Here is a 19,466-nt window from a genome sequence, read left to right on the forward strand (position 1 = left end):
TTGTAAGTCATGGCGTAGAATGTGTCGCCAAGGCAACGGTATTTGATTATGGGTCATGAGCTGCAGAATGTAGCATCACCAAGGTCTTATGTCTTAGCTGAGTCAATTTCAGGTGTCACTACTTAAGATTCTAGGAGTAATGAGTCAAAGAATGACGCATGACTCCTGTGGAGTCCTTGCCTTTGCCTTTCGGCTCTGTCCCTAATTACAAGAGCATGACCTACTAACATATCTACACTGGAAATAATTTCCTCTCCTGTTTGACTCATGAAAGAGTTGGCAGTTCATTTCAGTTGCTCAGTCTAAATGTCTACACAGACAGACAGAGGGTCAGAGACACAGACAGACAGAGGGAGAGAGAGAGAGAGTGAGTGAGTGAGTGTGTTTGTTTGTGTAATGTAACCTTAGGTAATGTACTACTCTGTTTAAACCAATTATCTGCTGTAACGCTTTGTTCACACATAAGTAACAAAGTAGATGGTCTCTGTAGCTGTGTGTGTGTTGACATGTCATTTACATACTCCAATTTACTCCATCAGTTTGTTGATTTGGGCAATACATCTCAAGAGCTTAATGACAGAGCCACAGCAAAGTTTTAATCTATCTCTAAATCATTTCAACTCAATTTTTCTTGTGATACTTTTAATTCAACTCCTAAATTTATAGCTAGATATTTCACTATGATATCAGAGTTCAGGTCAATCTCTGCGAGGGACGATCAATGGGGTTATTATAAATCCCCTAATGATGTCAAAAAGGTACATTTTATATTGATACATTGAATTGAATTAGATTTGTTCAGTCAGAGGTTCAAAAAATGTCTTATGGTCTTGAACAAATGGAGCTGGCCCAACTGCAATTATGTGACCTATGTATGGAGTATATATACTGTGTTTCTGTTCTGGTCCTTGAAAAAAAAAAAGACTGTCCTTGAACAGAGAAAGTGGTTATGATCTCTCTTCATATCCCTTCGCTTCACCTGTTATCAAATGATCAAAGTTCGAACTTTATGTTACATGAAGACACCATAGCCAACTCCATTTGCTGATGAAGACCATGAGATGTGTTGAAAGCTCAGAAAAACTAGTGAGTGGACCTTGATTATTTTGTTATAAACAGCATGCACAAAGGTCAAGAAATGGACACAATGTTAGCATTCTTCATTTTTTATTAAATACATCCGTCATTTAAATCTCGTAATTCGATTTTTTAAGTTTTAAGTAGAAATCAGTCAAATGAAAACAATAAGCTTTATACAGTATGTGTCATAGCCATCCTACTTCATCAGAAACTCCTCACCAGACGTAAGGATCTCCAGTCAGTATTAATGTGATTTAATGATTTTTTTAATTCATTTTTTTTAATGTTTTTGTCTAGGCCATGTTTGAGCTTGTTACCTCAGAAGCATCCTACTACAAGAGTTTGGAAATTTTAGAGACTCACTTTCTTCATAACCCTGTTTTAGTCAACACTCTCTGCCAATCCGACATGCATTTTCTGTTCTCCAACATTGAAGAAGTCATGAAAGCCAGTGAACGGTAGGACAAGATCTTGATTAACACCAATCAGAGATCTTATATCTCAGTTATGAAGTTCCAGTGCAGCAAATAAGCATTTGCGTCATATCCCTGGGTAATGGTCTCTTTTTTATTTTCAGGTTCCTTATGGATCTTGAGCACCAAATTGAGAAGTCTATTTTGATTTCTGATGTGTGTGACATTGTTTACCAACACGCTGTTGAACACTTCAGTGTCTTCATCAAATATGTCATTAACCAGGTGTACCAGGAAAAGAACTACAGACGCATTTTGTGAGTACCTTTTTTATGAATATGTCTGTTTCATGTGGACTATGTGGAGTGGTACATAAGCTGGTACATTTGCTGTTGAAGCAAATAGTGAGGATCTTATATATCGTGATTTTTTAAAACAAACTGGACAGTATTTTTGTCTTTTGAAATACGTATATAATATAGTGCTCACACACTATGACCTGCTTGAATGACTGCATACTGATGATAATGTCATGCTTGGAGAGAGAGGAACTGCAAGAAAAAGAATTAGAGTGAGATGATAGGTGTACATGGCTGTTTTTTTTAAGTCTGTGAGTGCTTTGTTTGCCCATCTGTTTGCAGAGGGTGAACAGGTTTTGATCATAAAAAAATGTAATGTGCAGGGTGTGGTTGCTATGAATATAATGTGTATGTCACACTTCATCAACTACACATACCTGAGTAAGAGTGTTATGTTCCCACACTTTAGAGGACAGATACTTTGGCAGACACTAAGGGCGTTTTCACAACAACAGCATTTAGTGCGTTTTAATCAAACCGCAGTTTGTTTGATCCCTTGTTTCGGTTCGTTTGCGTCAGTCAGAATGCAGCAATCGCACTCAGGTCCGCACCAAATTAACCGGTCCAAGACCACAAAAATAGGTGGTCTCGATCCGCACCAACTGCTGAACTCTGGTGCGGTTGAAACAAATACGTAAAATGATCTAGTTGTAATGAGTTATGGGTAAGGGTGCACTCAATTGTGGATAGTATTATATATTTCATGTCATATAATTTATATTTCATTAATGTTTCTTCCTGAAGTGACGTGCAATGTGTCTTCGGCGGTTCCAGTACATCATCAGATTATTTTCCAATCGCAGCCGCACCTAATTTTCAAACTGTAATATTTGCCAAAAATTAGCAGAGGTAGGAAGTAACGAAGTATTTACTTCATACTTCAGTAACTGTACTAAGTAGATTTTCCAGGTATCTGTACTTTACTTGAGTATTTATTTTTCTGACGACTTTTTATTTTTACTCCTTACATTTGAGCCTGTTTTGACAATGTAAGTACATATATTTCTGTCTGTACTTTCTACTCCTTACATTGTCAAAACAGGCTAAAGAACTGATAGAAAACCTATCTTTTTTTTTTCTTTTGGTGTGTGCGCCGCTCTGTACCTCCCTGGCTGACTGCTCATATCAAAATCCTCCGACAAAGAAAGTCCCAACAACGTGTACAGACAGTGCAGGAATATGACAGCAGCAGGAAGACCCCTACCATATGAAGACATGCTGAGCACTGTGCCTAGTTTACAGAGGTCCATTATAACAGCAATCTGTGACAGTGAGTGAGTCAGTGAAGAACGATTAATGCGATTAAAAAATACATAAAATAACAGGTTATGCTCAGCCCTTTCATTGCGATTAACACGTTAACGCTGACAGCCCTTATATTTATATTATATATTTATATATATTCTGTCTGAAATTTGGCTTGCAGCAGAACTAGACTGTGTCCAGTGATTTTTAATTTTTAAAGTCAGTACGCTACATTGGAACAATTTATTGCCTGCTGTGGATCAAACAATCAAACTCTAGGCTTGAAAATGCCCTAAATGGGACCTGTGCCAGCGATACAGTTTGAGTTACTGGAAGTAAGTTACTGAGTGGAGAAATGCATCCCCAATATTCATTTAGGGAGAGCAAAGTTATTGTTTTACTACCCCACTTCTTGTCTTCTAAAAATAAACGTATCATCATACAGTCGCTGTAATCAGGTGATAATATATAAGTAGCCGATAGTTTTACTATTTTAAGCAACTGACAAAAACAAGTAATGAAAAAATCACGCATTGGAATGGATTCAGTTGAACCCATTACTGAGCAGACTGAAAGCACAGTGAAAGAGAGACAGACAGGCAGACGGGAGGTTTTCCTTAAAGCATTAAAGTGTCTGAATTAACAGTCAAATGTTCAGTGGTGGAAAGTGACTTATTTAAACTTCTACAGACTACTTTGCTGCTTGACTTTAAGTTTTAGTCAGACTTTGCATTGAATAGTTTTTAAATACAAAGATGCATTGCTTTGTACAATGGTCCTTTAATCCAGTCACTCTGCACTGTGCTTCCATAATAATGATTACTAGAACAATGTGCCCGTTGGGCGCTGCAGCATGTTAACTTGCCAAAAGACACACGCTCATAGATTAAAGCAGTGAGAAGAATGTATGTGTCACAGTGAGTATGTGTCCCAAACACACTTGTGCCCTGCCCCCTTTCCACTGCTGAGCTGCCATTTGTTGTTGACCTTAAAAGTCAGAATGTTGTCTGAAATTAGATATACATAACAAGGGGCCACATGTTGGTTACGGGCAAATGTCTGAAAGGGTTAATTGGAAAGTATGAGTACCTGTAGTTGCAGGTGTCTCCAACGATCTCTTCAGTCTCATTTGCTGCTGGCTGTCCTCATGTCGCTCAGCTGAAAAGTAAATATTTCAAATGTGGCTTTTATGGAGTTGACTAAATGATAATTTTGAGTGTAGTAGAGTCAGTTAGAAGTTTGAAATTAGATCCACACAACCAAGGTTAGTTAGGCCATTTGTGAATAAGATGGTGTATGTAATTTAGATAGTATGTGTACCTGTAACCTGAGGTGGCTCCCAGAGGCGCTGGAAGCTCTTTCATACAGGGGGGGGCTCTGAGCCAAGCTCTATTAAAACAAGTGTCGTCACAACAATAATCTATGATAGGCAAATGTTTAGAAGCTATAGGCATTTAAAATACACCAGACCAAAGTATGAAACATTTCCAAAATATCTTTAATAACTTTATTTCATTTTTGTAGCCTTTGTATATATGTAAATAAATGAAATTTCCTCCATGAAATGCAAATTTCCTCCATCATCTACAATGACTTCGTAAGCCCAGAGGTCGAAATTGAAAAGCCTTAGCCTACAGACTGCATATGGCCAACGAGAATCTTGTTTAAACAAATTAAAGAAAAGAGAAGACAAAAGACAAAAAACATAGGCCTAACACACTATAATTATGTGCCAAATATCAGCAAATCGTATAAAACATCAATAAAATTCACAAGTCTGGATCCACATCAAAAGTTCAGCCTTAAGCTGCGTTCACACCAAAAGCGTCTGATGCGAATTGAGCAGCAAGTCTACATAGAAAATCAATGGTAAAGATATGGCTGTTAAATAGCCTGTGATCAATTACATTAAAGTAAGCCTAATGGAATTCATAAACGTAAAACCTGGGCCAAAAGCACAGAAAGGTAAACAACAACTGGTCAATGTAGGCTACTCCATAACTCTTGGGTTCAGCATTACTCTTGAAATCCCATTGAACAGGGGAATGAGATTTCTGAAGGGGGCAAGAGAAAGACCTGTAATTAACGAGCTGCTGCAGTAACCTCATCCAAATTGAAAAGGGGACGAGCATTTCCTTTGAACGCCCCTTTGGTGCGTTCAAAGGGGCGACCTTCAGACTCAGGTCCAACTACCATAGTCTCTCAAAATTCTGTGGGAAACACTGGGCCACTGGATTTGTAATATCAAATTAGACGTGTGTTGTTCTATTTGTGTGATATAAGATTCTTGCAATTTTTATTTTAATTTATTGCCAATATGTTATAAAGAAAAAATCATTAAAATATTTTTTATCATAATATATCTGATATCTGCATGAAAATAGTGGCCTGGAATGGAGTCAAATTGGTGGCCGCTGCGAGTTTATATAGAGATTACATGGCAACTCGCCACAGGCCGCTTTTCAACAGTCTTCGGTGTGTCCCCGGCGTTAGGCTATAGGTTACTGTGACGCTAGTGACCTATGAATGATGCACGGTGGCATTGGGATTTAAAAGCATGTCTTACCTTGATTTACAATGCACCAAACGTGGCCTTTCGTTCAGGTGTGTTGCCAATGAAGCTCCTTACAAGGGATGGTATATGCAATCTGTCCAGAATGTCACTATGTACATGCATCAGCGCGAGATGTGTCAATCTACTCTGACTCATGGTGGTGTCCAAGTTTTCAAACGTTTCAGAGCAGAGAATGAACTCTCTGATGGGGCAGCTGACACAGGTAGACATAGACAAAGTTCAACTAATGCCTCATTGAATTCCATTCTGGATCATCTTTTATTTTATTTTTTTTAATGTTTGGCCTCCTGCTACCATATTGGGCATTTTCTTACCTCTGATGACATGTGTTAGGACAATCATTCTTATACAGACAAGCATTTAGAGTCTGATTTCAAGTAAATTCGTCTACCAATACCAAAATGATTTACTGCCAAATAATAAATACTCATTTACTGCTAAAAAGACAGAGTGGGGAACTATGATAGTATTGATAAACACATTTGCTTTGTTCATGGGATTCATGGGATGATCAAATATGACTTGTGTTGTCTCAACATGACTTACTGTCCAGAGAAGGAAATCAGGCATTTCGGGAGGCCATGGCTGCACTGGAGAACCATCCACGTGTCAGAGGCCTGTCCTTTACCTCATTCCTCATCCTTCCTTTCCAGAGGATCACAAGGCTCAAGTTGCTGGTACAGGTGAGTGTACCAACATGAGTTAATCCAAATAGTTATTGTACAGTAAGATGGCAAGATTCAGCAATGTTTGTGTGTTGCTTTAATAAATATGAGTTTAGTTGCACTGTAAAGGCTTTGTTTTACTTCGTTTCCCTGCACAGAATATCCTGAAAAAAGCAGAGGAAAACTCAGAGAGGGAGGCAAATGCTATTAAAGCACATCAGCAACTGGGGCAGGTAAGCATCAGTGAGGGGGCTGGGTCCAGGTTGGGTTCTCAAAAGCATGTTCTATTTATACACTGTGTTGGCTAAAAGCACAAATTCCTGGCATATTACTTTGGATCATTAACGTTAATAACATCATACATATTTTATTATTACATGCATGATTTCTTTGCATGCCTCTGTTTGTGGTGGACCACATAGGTCTCAACCATCAGCTGTCCTTTCTAATAACTTTCACAAAATGACAAGTGCAGCTAGTGTTTTATAGAAATTAAGTTTCAGAAAGTCTGTCTCCATTTAATGGAAATAAATAGATGACAATGCAGCAAATAGGATGTCTATAATATGAATCTATGCCTTTTTTTCTTTTACTAGTTTAAGTATTACAAATATAACTTTTTTAATGCAGTTCATAATGAGAACCAAATATAAGATTAAAGAGGAAAACAATCACATATAGTGTTCTAAGGTTCTGGACTAATGGTGTACATTTGTGACTTCCCCAGATTGTCGAAGAATGTAATGAGGGTGTGCGAAAAATGAGTCGCACTGAGGAGCTTATCAGCATTGAGAAAACACTGGAGTTTAAATCCAAGGTAAACACATTTTTAGTCTTGCATTTTCAAGTTTGGACATACTTTCTCGTTCAAACTTTGACATGTCCTGTACTTCTATTTTCATGATGGTAAATTGCAGATTTCCATTTTGAAATCCAAAGTCCACTGTGTTTTTGTTGTGCATCCATTTCATAATTGATGTGGCTGTAACAAAAGAGGAGAGGGTCAGTACAATGTGTTGACGACACTCAAGCAGTGCAATGCAATAATTTTTGCTAAGAATTAAGAATATTTCATGAGACTATAGATATTTCCTAATTTAGAGGCCACCTTCTTCAATACTATCAAGACTGAAAACTACATTGTCCCATTCCAGCTTTTTGGGCAGTGTCACTTGGTTCCCCTTGTTGTTAAGATGTATAAATTAGTTTCCATCCTAACCAATTACTTAATATACTGTCATCAATGGCTGTTGTTGTAGCATAACACTTCTATTAATGTAAATAATAATGTCACCTGGGCACCACCTCATTTTGTTTAGAATTAATTAGTGCCAGTAGGAACCCTTATTCACTTCTCATAACCACACGTTTTGGTGTGGTTGTGACCTCTGTTTATCACTTTGCACAAAGAAACAACCAACCACAGGACAAATTAAGACATTTATTTATAGCTAAACATCTTGGGTATACATGACATATAAAATAATGAATACATAATAAATAAATAAAAATCATAAGATCTATGACGAGAAAGCTCAGAACAAAATAAAATAAAGAAAATTGTTCAGAAATAGTGGCTCAAAATGAGTGACTTGAAGCAAATGTGTTATAATGGGGGATGTTAAGGGAAAAACTAATTATTTGACATCAACCCTTGATCACAAATCCATACTATGCCTTACTGTTGGCAAGTTTCATAGCTTTGAAGGTGTCATCTCGGAAGGTCTAGTGTTGTTTTGGTGTAAAGTCATCAGTGGTGTTTGGCAGTTAAAGAGCCCAGATCAAGCTGCCGACTGTGGGCACATCTTTGTGAGTGCAGCTGTGTTGAACACTGGTGAAGAGGAGTCAAGTCATTTCAGGCTGTTATGAAAGAGTCTTTAGGCCAGCTTAACTCCCAGTTTGCAGTACTGCTCTCAGCAAGCAAGTAGAGTTTTAAGCATTGCTATCTGCTTCTGAGCAAGTTTCAGTTTGATTGAAGCATTCAGGCTTCATAATATTAGTTAAATGCTGAATAAACTCTACTCTGACTATACTAAAATCTTCAGTGGTACATGCTTCAAAAATATAATACTGCACAGGAAACACACAACTTAATGTCACAAATAAAACAATAACAAGCTGAACTTTCTTCAGAGAATAAAATATGCATATATTTGGTTGAAACACAACAAAAAGAGACATCTTAAGAAACTTGCAAACCAAACTTGCAGCTCAAGCAAATAATCCGTCTGAGACTGTTTTATAAGCAAAGTTTGGGGTGTGTTTTAAAAATAAAATTACACTAAATTACTGATGAATATTACAATTATTCTATTAACATATCAAACAACCTTCATATTAACACTTCATTATGTCTAGGCATCCAACCTTAATTGATTCAACTTTCTCAAACGGTAAATGGACTGTACTTCTATAGAGCTTTTCTGGTTTTCAGACCACTCAAAGTGCAGTAAAAGTCACATTCACCCATTCACACAGTGATGGCAAGGGCTGCCACACAGGGGGCCAACCTGCTCATCAGGGGGAACTAACATCCAAACACTCTTGGCATAGCCATCAGGAGCAATTTTGGGTTCAATACCTTGCCCAAGTATACTTCAACATGCGGAAATTGATTCTTTAACTCACTCTTTCAATATAACTATTCATGTGATTTAACTATTAAAATATGATTGTCTGAGGTTAATAGATCAAAAGTTAAACACTGAAATTATTGTAACTCAACATAAGGAAATGTAACTTGTCACTAGAGGACAGTAATGCCCATGTGTCTACAGGTGGTAGAAATTGTAATAAACTCTAGAATATACAACATATCCTCAACAAAGTCGTAACATTTAACTTGATTTACATGACAAATAATTAAATTACTTGCATACTGATTAGACATTTAGTTTACATGTAATTCAGGTTTGACTCAGATTTGCAGGGACTTAATATTTATCAGGGCCAACAACAAAGGAATAACAACTGTTCTATTTAGTCAATCATAATCTTGGTCAAAATTTGAATTTAATTCAACACTGCCAACTGATACACCTGAGTAAAGATGAAACAAAAAGCAGCTAGCTTTTGTTTTCACAAATCCTTTCACACAGTGATAAACTGGTTAGGGTACATGGTCATGCCATGACACTTAGATGTTCACAACTCATGCTTTATGATCATTAATCTTAACATTCTAAACAATTTCCTCACTTTGAGCTTACAGACTTGGCTTTTTTACGAACAAACATAGGGAGATGTACCCTTTAAAAAACAGTAGCAAAGTGAAGTCACTGGGTGTAGGTTATGTAAAAAAAACTGACATACGTTAGTGGTCCTTGAACTTCCCGAAGACCAGTCCGCGTCGCTCATTTTGCTGGATGAATTCCTTTGCAACAGCAGTCATGTCCACTTGTGCTAGAACATCCCGGTGTATATGGCTGCACATCAAGTCATTAAGCCTTCTCTGTGTCATAGTTGAACGCAGGTATGTTTTGATACAGCGAAGTGTTGAGAAAGATCTTTCAGCTGATGCTGTAGTGACTGGAATCGTGAAAAACAGTTTCAACAGTTTGTGCACTTCTGACTGTAGTTCTTTGGCCACAGGGACAGCATTCATTGCTTCACTTTTAAGCCTTACTGATGTTTTTTCAGACTTGGTTTGAATCCCTGATGTCTTTATGGTGTTTGGCAACATGCTCAACTGTGCATGCAGACTGTCGAAGTCAAGATCCTCTGCGTATAAGGACGTTATAGAAGACGAGAGCGTCACCTGTTTGCCAGAGGCCGCTGCGACAACCCCGAAGTCACTCTGATCAAAACGACGACTCAGTTAATTATTCAGCAAGTCCAACACCTCAAAGTATTGTTTTCTGTAATACTCTGATGGGCTCTCAAATGCGTGCTCGGTATCCCCGCCCCCAAGCCGTTTAGGGAGCCTGCGTTGCCTGGGCAACTGTGGGCCTTGTGTCAAATCTTTGGAGGCTTCAATCACTGACTTGAAGAAGCTGTCAAATGCTTCATTTGACCTCTGTCGCTGAATAAAAGCTTGCGTTACAGCGACTGCACTCTGTGCATCTTGTAGCATTTTAGATCTTGTAGTTTAGGCAGTGTGCCAAATATAGCTGCAGGATTGTGCACTTTAAAGCTTGCAGCGACTCCCTTCAAGTGACCTGAAATGCTGGCAGCGCCATCGTAAGCCTGCCCTCTGCACAACTCAGGCAATATATTGCACCATCTCAAAATGTCATTTAGCACAGTGAAAATCTGTTTTTGGCAAATCAAAAAGAACCACAAAATCTTCACGCACCGTGTATGTGTCATCCACCCAGCTGTTCTTTGTTAGCAATGTCTCTGGTTTCATCCGTGAGTATCGCATAGTATCCATCCCGAATAGGTGACAAAACCTTTCGTAAAACATCAAGTGAAGTCAGGTGGATCATCTCATTAACAATGTCATGACACATGTAATTGTTCTCCTTGAGCCACCGTTTGATATCGGGACAGTCCTCAGATCTCAGCTGCATCAGCTTGTACAGGTTACTGCACTGTGGGTTGTTACCGTCTATGGCTAAACCTTGGCCAGCCAAAAAACTCAGAGAAGTTAGTTGTTTTATTAGCATCTCTCTGTTGATGCTCTGGTTGGCTTGTAACTGGGTATCCAGATGTGTGGCCACACTGGGCTGGAGTAACACAAACACCTGAAATTGAGCTACACACTCTCTGTGATGTTTGCTGCTGGTATGCTCCTTAAATGTCGGTATAGCATTTTTCCAGTTTTGAAAACCATGAATGGTGAAAGCAGGTTCGATTTTTTTGTTGATCCCCAGGCCTTTGCTTGCACAGTAGCGACACTGCGTGCAGTAAAGTTTCCCGCTCGTTTCATACAATGTCAGCCAGTTAAAATCTTTGAACCACTGATATTGAACTGATCTTGCTCGTTGTGAAGACCCAGTCCCCTGTACCTTTTTGGTCTTCATCAGCACAGCTGGGTCGTGAGGTTGATTAGGCTTTGTGATATCCCCCTGCAGCACTCGCTTGTACAGTGGCTCTCGGTAGCTTGGCTTGAAGCCGGAGGAGAGCAGCTAGCAACGGCTTGGCAGGTCGTCAGATTCCGTGGTGGAGATGGATGGTTGTTGAGGCCACAGTGGAAGATGGAGTAGTTTTTCATTTTGTTTTGCCTGTTTATTTTGAAAAAAATTGGATATAGACTTCTGTCTCTTCATTTTCGCAGGTAATGCAGCCAGCGGTTTGGCAGGTGCCCGCCGTTAGCTCGCGATGCTCACACATGACGTAGTTGATAAACAATGCACACTAATTTCAAATCAAAATGCAGCAGTCAGTGGGAGTTTTTTATCGGCAGCAGTTGGTGTGAGTGAGTGAAGGTGTGTGGTGACTAGTATTGTTTGGCTTGTAAAAACACAGATACAACTTAGGATACAAACTTATTCATATAAAATAGTTTGTCAGAGTACAAAAGTTACCCAGGCCGTGGTCCCCCTCGCCCCCCCGGTTCCGCGGTCTATGTCGTGAATCGATACACTCACTCAAATGAAATATACGATACAGCAAGGATAACATTGTGGTGGGAAGATGCCGCATGTTAAGGAAGGCGGGGCCAGCAGAGGGTGATGTTGCGCTCTGATTTGTTGAGCATCTCAGTATTTTGAGAGAGCCACGCAGGCTGTAATTGAAAGCAGCAGAAAATGATCTGCAGTCTGCGGCGCTACTGTCAGTTTGAAGTGAATTATTTATTTACTTCACTATGGTGGCGGAGCGCAGCTCCAGCCTCCTTTAACCCCTGGGTATAATGCACTATTAAAACTATAAACATTTGCACATTCCCATACCAATATACTGTATTGCTTTCTTAATTTTAAACTAAAATATGTTTAACATATTTTTAGTGTAAATTTCTATTTTATATTTATTATGATTACTTGACTTGTCGTACTTCTATTTTCTCTTACACTGCATTTGTATTCTCTCTTAATTTGTATATTTTATTTACAAATTAAACACTAAGGCATATCCCTGGTATGAGTAAACCTACTTGGCAGTAAAACTGATTCTGAACTGGTAAGGCACCATTAGGATATTAGAGTAGGTTTTCATGTTAGTGAGGGTGATCTGCTCCAATGACTTAAAGAAGACGGATATTTGTCTGAGATCATATCCTTTTGGTTGTAAAATGGAGTAGGAGACTAAGGAAAAGAGGGAGTTGGTGGTGGTAATAGAGATTGTTCAAATCTCTCAAAGAAGTGGCTATGGTTGTTGGGGAGTTGATGGTCACTGTCTGGGATGGGTGTAATGTTTTTTTTAAATTGGTGATTACATTTTTTTCTTTCATCTTTTGTTGCAATTTGCGGTTCTAGTTCAGTGGCATAGCTGGATTTGGCTTTTTTGATGGCAAATAGACTGTACTTATTTAGCACTTTTCTAGTCTTCCGACCACTCAAACACTTTTAAACTATGTCATATTCACCCATTGACACACACATTCATATACCATTGGCACAGCCATCAGGAGCAATGAGGGGTTAAGCATTTGCCCAATGACACATCAACATGTGGACTGGAGGTGCCAAGAATTGACCCACCAATCTTCCGATTTGTGGACAACCCACTGAACCTCATGAGCCACAGCCACCCCTGGCAGGCCTTATTTTATACTTTGCAGCCATGTACTTTTGAATTTCTTTGTGAACCAGGGTATATAACTCTTGAAGGAATGCAGAGTTTTTCCACAGAAGTCTGTGTCATTGTTACTGTGTCCATGAAGCTGCAAATGCATCTATCAGAGTTATACAAGATACCATTGGGTTTCTTGAATGTCTAAAGTGACCAAGTGACATAGAACCTACAGCATTACAGTAAACCTTATATTATACCCTTATCTTATATCCTCTGTTATCCCCTGTAGTCTGTGCCGGTCATTTCCCACTCGCGCTGGTTGCTAAAGAAGGGTGCGGTTCAACTGATGGCAGGGCCCAAGAGCACTAGGACCATGCGAAGCCGTAAGCTCTACCAACCAGTGTACTTGTTCCTTTTTAACAATCTACTTCTGGTCACCAAGCGTAGCTCTAGGTAAGCATTTGATAAGTTATTCTCACTGTGAAATCCTTGTGTTTTAACACATTTCTTGTCTTGTAAGTCTCTTTATTAAAAAACAAATCAGTTAATTGTTGCACTGAATGTAGGGAATAATAATTCAGTCAACTTGTTATCAGTGGGGACAAGTTCCAGGTTCTAGACTCTTGCACTCGGGCCATGCTGAGGACTGAAGATCTTGAAGACCAGGGCCAGCTGCTGGCCAATGTTTTTAATCTTAAACTGTTGGAGAACCAAGAGGAACGTCCCGTCAACTACATGCTCAAGACTTCCAGTATGTGAGTATCAGAAACATATAGACTCCACTGTGTTATTGGGAATGATGTGGATAAAGATGAGAGAAAATTAAGATCAAAGAAGTAAGCTTGTCATTGATCTGAACATTTATCTAATTGTGGATGATGTCTAAAGACACACTTATCCCAAATTTCAAAGCCAGTACAATATTCTGAATAACATCATCTTGACATGCAAGATTGCAGGGATTTTCATTGATGAATTAAAATCTAAATTAAAACAGTGTTGTGCTTAAACTATTTCTAGTCAATTGATTCTGCAGTTCATTAAGTCTATTAAAATGTGCTTGACATAGTGCTCCCACTGTTATCCAGGAAATATTGCTGTACAGCATGCCTCTTGTTCATCCTGTTTCTACTTGTTTGTCATTATACATAACTTGCGGCTAATGTTCAGTCCAATGCTAATAATGCTCATATTGAGTGTGTCTGTTAAGTTTTTTTGCATCATCACAGAAAGTAAATATATACATGAATATATACATAATAAGCAATGAAGTACTGCATGGGAATTTGATTTCCCCACATGGGTCCATTTAGTGCTGATGATGCAAAAAACATTTCTTTTGTAAAAAAGCAGTGTGAATAGGAACTTGTTTTCCCTGGATCAAATGAACTGAGAACCTATACAGAGCACAGCGCTAATGAAAACAGGGTGTTAACATGTGCAATATCAAACAATCACATAATTTCACAATAAAGGAAATATCTCTTCCTGCAGTACAGATTTAGCACGTCTATAGTGTCCACTATAAACATTACATTTTACATAGTTCTTTACATGTTTAACTAAAAACAACAGTTTGCCTTTTTATAGGACAAGGTTTTTTTAATGAGATTTTATGGGGTATTTATGCCTATTAGACAGTGACATTTGAGAAATGAGAGGACAGAAATGTTGTTTTTTTACTTATTTTTGTGTATGGTTTCCCTATACTGGCTGTATTAACGACTCTTGTCAGTAGTTTTACAGATATTGATCTCAAGAGCAGCTACATGATTAAAATACATACTTTCCCCTACAGTGTCCGCTTTATGTAGAAGGCTGATGAAAGCTATATAATCAGCGTATTTAAGTAAGCTAAATTTTGAATCTTGGAATCTGAACTCGTTTGTATACACTGTAAAAAATGAAGGTGATAGAATGGTACCTTGGGGTTTGCCTGTATTTAAATGGCCAGTCCTGAGACATTACCATTTAAGGACATAGGTGGTGATAGTATCAGTCAATTCATGTACATTATCACGACATTTAAAAAAAGTTGCCATTCAGTGTCATCAAATCAGTCTCACAGTTCTCCTTTGCTTTGCTAACTTCACAGCTGGATCTCTGGAGTCATTGGTTGCTTGAGCTTCGCCTTTCCTTGATATTTTGGAAGCAGGTGTATAACATTGTGTTCTGACACCCCGCTGAGGTTGCCACACAACTGTGTATGAGTCAGCCACATTTCCGTAGCACTTATCCAACACATGGGTTGATCGAGTAGGACTACTGTTGTAAGATTTGAGTAGCAAGATGGCGCCAGTGTGTGAGGCGGGCCGTCAGCTGCTCCGACTGTTGTATCTGAGTATCTCCCCCAAAAATCTTGTCAACTTTGATTATTATTGACAAAAAACTCTGCCTCCTTTCCTATCGGACATCCCGACATACCTCTGCCGCACTCCAGCGCAACCCCCGCGGCGAAAACGGCACCGCCGCCAGGGTAAGTGTAGTGGCTGTCTGGTGAGGTTGAGGGCCGGGTTGGTACGTCCTGATGGAGGTGGATATGGAGCGGCCTCTGTGTTGGGCATCCCTGGCAACTGTTCGCCCTGACCCGCCAGCTCTTGCCTGGTAAACGCCAGATCGCTTGTGAATAACAAATCATCCGTAAGGATTTCTTTATATCCCGGGAACTAGATTTCCTCTTTATCTCTGAGACCTGGCTGAGTGTTGGTGAGTCCAGTGTCTTCACCAAACTTTTACCTGATGAGTGCTGCTTTTTTAACTCTCCTCGGACGTCTGGCCGAGGAGGAGGAATTGCGACTGTTTTTAAGAGTGACTTTAAATGTAAACAGTTATCGCTGTCATCCTCCTTCACCAGCTTTGAACTACGTTTGTTTGAGCTGGGGAATTCTCACACGGTGCTGTTTGCTGTGGTCTACCGGCCCCCCAAATATAACAAAGACTTTTTAACTGATTTTTCTGTATTCTTGGCTGATATTATGCCCAAATATGACCTGGTCCTTATTGTTGGAGATTGTAATATTCATGTGTGTTGCCCTGAAAACCCTTTGGTGCGAGACTTTTTAAACATCATTGACTCTTTTAATCGCGTGCAGTCTGTACTTGGGCCTACACATGAACGTGGTCACACACTTGATCTTGTTTTATCTTATGGTTTGCCTGTTATTAACCTGGAGGCCTGTGACACTTTTTTCTTGGATCATATGCCTGTACTTTTTAAAGCTGCTGTTTTCTGTCACACAGTTAAACCTCGCGCTGCTGCTCACAGATGTCGAGTTATTAACCCTTCCACTGCTGCTCACTTCTCCGCAGTTTTCAGTCAGAACTGCGTCATTCCCGAGTCTGTGTGTGAGGATACAGAGGCTCTTAACTCATAGTTTCTCGACACCTGTCACACTGCCATAGACATTGCAGCTCCATTAAAGACCAGGCAGCAGAAAGCTAAATCAGAGCCTTGGCTGAATGAAACAACCCGCACTGCCAGACAGGATTGTCAAAGAGCTGAGCGAAAGTGGAAAAAGGACAAATTGCAAGTGTCTTTTCAAATACTGAGGGATTGCTGGCGTCATTACCAATCCACTGTGAAAGAGGCTAAAAGAAAAATATTTTTCTGAGATTGTTCTTTTTTTTTAAAAGATTTTTTCGGCACAGACGCTTTATTTAACAGTGGACAGACAGGAAAGAAGAGAGAGAGGAGGGGGTGACATGCAGCAAGGGTCCTCCAGCCGGGATTTGAACCAGGGTCGGCTACATATATGGCATGCACTCTAACCACTCGACCACCTACTTCTCTAAAATCTTAGAGAAGATTGTTTATTCCCCGCTCATGGACTTTTTAAATGAACAAAATATTCTTGAGATTTTCCAATCCGGTTTTAAAACATTGCACAGCACAGAATCAGCGCTTTTAAGAGTTTTTAATGATATCTTTTAGCTACTGACTCTGGTCACTGTGTTGTCCTTGTACTTTTAGATTTGACTGCAGCATTTGATACAGTGGACCATGAAATCCTGATTGCTCGTTTGGAGCAGTGGGTGGGCATCAGTGGCACAGCACTGGAATAGTTCAGGTCCTACCTGTCACATCGGACTTTCTGTGTCAGCCTTGATGACTCTGTGTCCTCCACTGCTCCTCTCTCATGTGGGGTCCCACAGGGCTCTGTGCTTGGCCCTCTTTTATTTTCTCTCTATCTACTCCCACTTGGTTCCATTCTCAGGAAAAACGGCATTTCTTTTCACTGCTATGCGGATGACAGCCAGATATGTCCCCCTCAAAAAGTCTGATTCCTACTCTGTTAAGTGTTTACACGACCTTAAAGCTTGGATGTCTTTATATTTCCTTATTTTTAATGAAAAAAAGATAGAAGTCATGGTCTTGGTCCCCCCTAGTTGATCTGGGTTCTTTGGCACAGTATCGCAAGCCAATTGTGAACAATCTGGGGGTGAACTCAGACCTTAAATTTGACAGCCAGATTAAAGCTGTGGTGAAGTCTAGCTTTTTCCATTTAAGGCAGCTGGCAAAAATCAAACCAGTCCTTCAGAGACAGCACTTTGAGACAGTAATCCACACCTTTGTGACCACTCGGCTGGATTACTGTAATGCACTTTATATGGGGGTTAGTGGGTCCTCCATTGCTCGTCTTCAACTGGTACAAAATGCTGCTGCATGTCTTTTAACTGGCACAAGCAAGTATGAGCACATTTAACCTATTTTAGCTTCACTCCACTGGCTGCCTGTCCATTTTAGGATTCATTTTAAAATTATTTTACTTGCTTTTAAAGTCTTGAATGGCCTTGCCACACCTTACCTCTCTGAGATGCTGCACCCCTACACTCCTAGCCGATCTCTCAGGTCAGCTGACCAGCTGCTCCTGACAGTGCCTAAAGCTAGGCTTAAGCTCAGAGGGCATTGAGCGTTTGCCATCGCAGCTCCAAAACTTTGGAATGGATTGCCGCTGCACATTAGACAGGCCTCCTCACTGTCTCATTTTAAAACGCTTCTTAAAACCCACCTCTTTTCTTTGGCTTTTGACACAATGTAGAGTGTCGATTTTATGTGTATACATGCATATTTTTATCTTGTGCGGGCAGTGCATTTTATTTATTTTATTTTATTTTTATTTTATTGCTTTTATCTTTCTATTGTGTTATCAATTTATTCTGTTTTATCTTTTTGTGCAGCACTTTGGAAACCTTGTTTGTTAAAATCGTGCTATATAAATAAAGTGGATTGGATTGGATAAATTACCTGAAAGGAGTTAATATCTCCAAGAATAAACAGCAGTGGATCTGAGGAGTGGGCAAGCACATTGTTGTAGCTTTCCATTATCTTAGCCACTGCCTTCTCATTGTCTAATCGTATAGGGTAGGGTAGCTTTATTGATCCTCCTAGGGGGAAATCCAAAATTGACATAACAGTATTTTCAAAAGGAAAATAAATAAAAATAAAATAAAATGAACAATAAAACAATCTCAAAATACTATATACAATAAACAAGAACTATACAAAACATTAGTGGGAGTGGGAGGTACTGGGAGCAGTGGTACTATACAGTCTGAAAGAAAGTATGAAAGAGACCCCCAAGCGCTTTGAAGCACATGGCTGTATGAGTCTGTGGCTGAACGTGCTCCTGAGCTGCCTCAGCTAGACATAGAGAGGATGAGAGGGATTGTCCATGATAGTTTCCAGCTTTCCTCTCATCCTCTTCTCTATCACTGCCTCCACACTATCCAGTTCCATCCCCACTATGGAGCTTGCTTTCCTCACCAGCTTATTCAGTTTATTTGCACCACAGCTCTTGATACCCCCTACTGCAAAGAAGATGACAGTGGCCACCACAGACTGGTAGAACATACATAGCAGCCTGGTGCACTCAGAATATAACAGCCTGCTCTGTCCTATCCTGTAGAGGGCCTCAGTGTTGTCTGACCAGTCCAGCTTGTTGTTCAGTTTCCACTCTGAGTCTCCACTCCCTCCCCATTTATGAAAACAGGTGTCGGGGGGCACAAATCAAATCTGTTGAAAAACAAGTCTTGCTTATCAGCATGATTCTTTGTCCCCTCCTCTGCTCCTCCGGCTCTTTTCGTGCCAGTAATATTCCTCAACCCCTCCCACACTTCTCTTTCAGCTGCAGCTTCCCCTCAGTCCTGTGGCAAATCCAAGGCCTCTGGTGTTGCAGGTCACATACTGGGTGAAGTTGGTAAAAACTCACACATTGCTAAATCACACCAAAAACAAAATAACCACTACCACCAGCTGTTATGTCAGGCTACCACCTGCCAGATTTCGACCACCTGTCGAAATCTGTCCAAAGTCCCTTGCTACAAGACATATAGTCCCATTTCCAAACAGTTCCGAGCAAATACTGAAGTTTACTTTGAATAGAAACATACATAAAAAATATACAAACACATGCAATAACATGGACTGTTGAGCACAAGGTCAGCAGCAGAACCAAGTCCCTAGACCTTTTTGACTCTCTCAGAGGGGGGCACTTGGTTTCAAAGCCAGGCC

The 19,466-nt window shown here is 39.8% G+C and overlaps 1 protein-coding gene across 4 annotated transcripts in view; it reads left to right on the forward strand.

Moving 5' to 3' along the window:
* ngef (neuronal guanine nucleotide exchange factor) overlaps nt 1-19,466 on the forward strand; it is a 58,590-nt gene that overhangs the window by 17,046 nt on the left and 22,078 nt on the right. For all 4 annotated transcript variants that reach the window (XR_009925134.1, XM_062418461.1, XM_062418462.1 and 1 more), the window contains 7 exons: nt 1,378-1,538; nt 1,658-1,810; nt 6,226-6,355; nt 6,496-6,570; nt 7,065-7,154; nt 13,245-13,408; nt 13,552-13,710. Coding sequence is in view for 3 of the 4 variants with exons in the window: in XM_062418461.1 (XP_062274445.1) it covers nt 1,378-1,538; nt 1,658-1,810; nt 6,226-6,355; nt 6,496-6,570; nt 7,065-7,154; nt 13,245-13,408; nt 13,552-13,710 (932 nt within the window). In the remaining variant the exon portion in view is untranslated. The remainder of the gene's footprint in view (nt 1-1,377; nt 1,539-1,657; nt 1,811-6,225; nt 6,356-6,495; nt 6,571-7,064; nt 7,155-13,244; nt 13,409-13,551; nt 13,711-19,466) is intronic.

This window comes from Scomber scombrus, chromosome 5, assembly GCF_963691925.1.
Source record: "Scomber scombrus chromosome 5, fScoSco1.1, whole genome shotgun sequence".
In the NCBI taxonomy this organism is placed as follows: domain Eukaryota; kingdom Metazoa; phylum Chordata; class Actinopteri; order Scombriformes; family Scombridae; genus Scomber; species Scomber scombrus.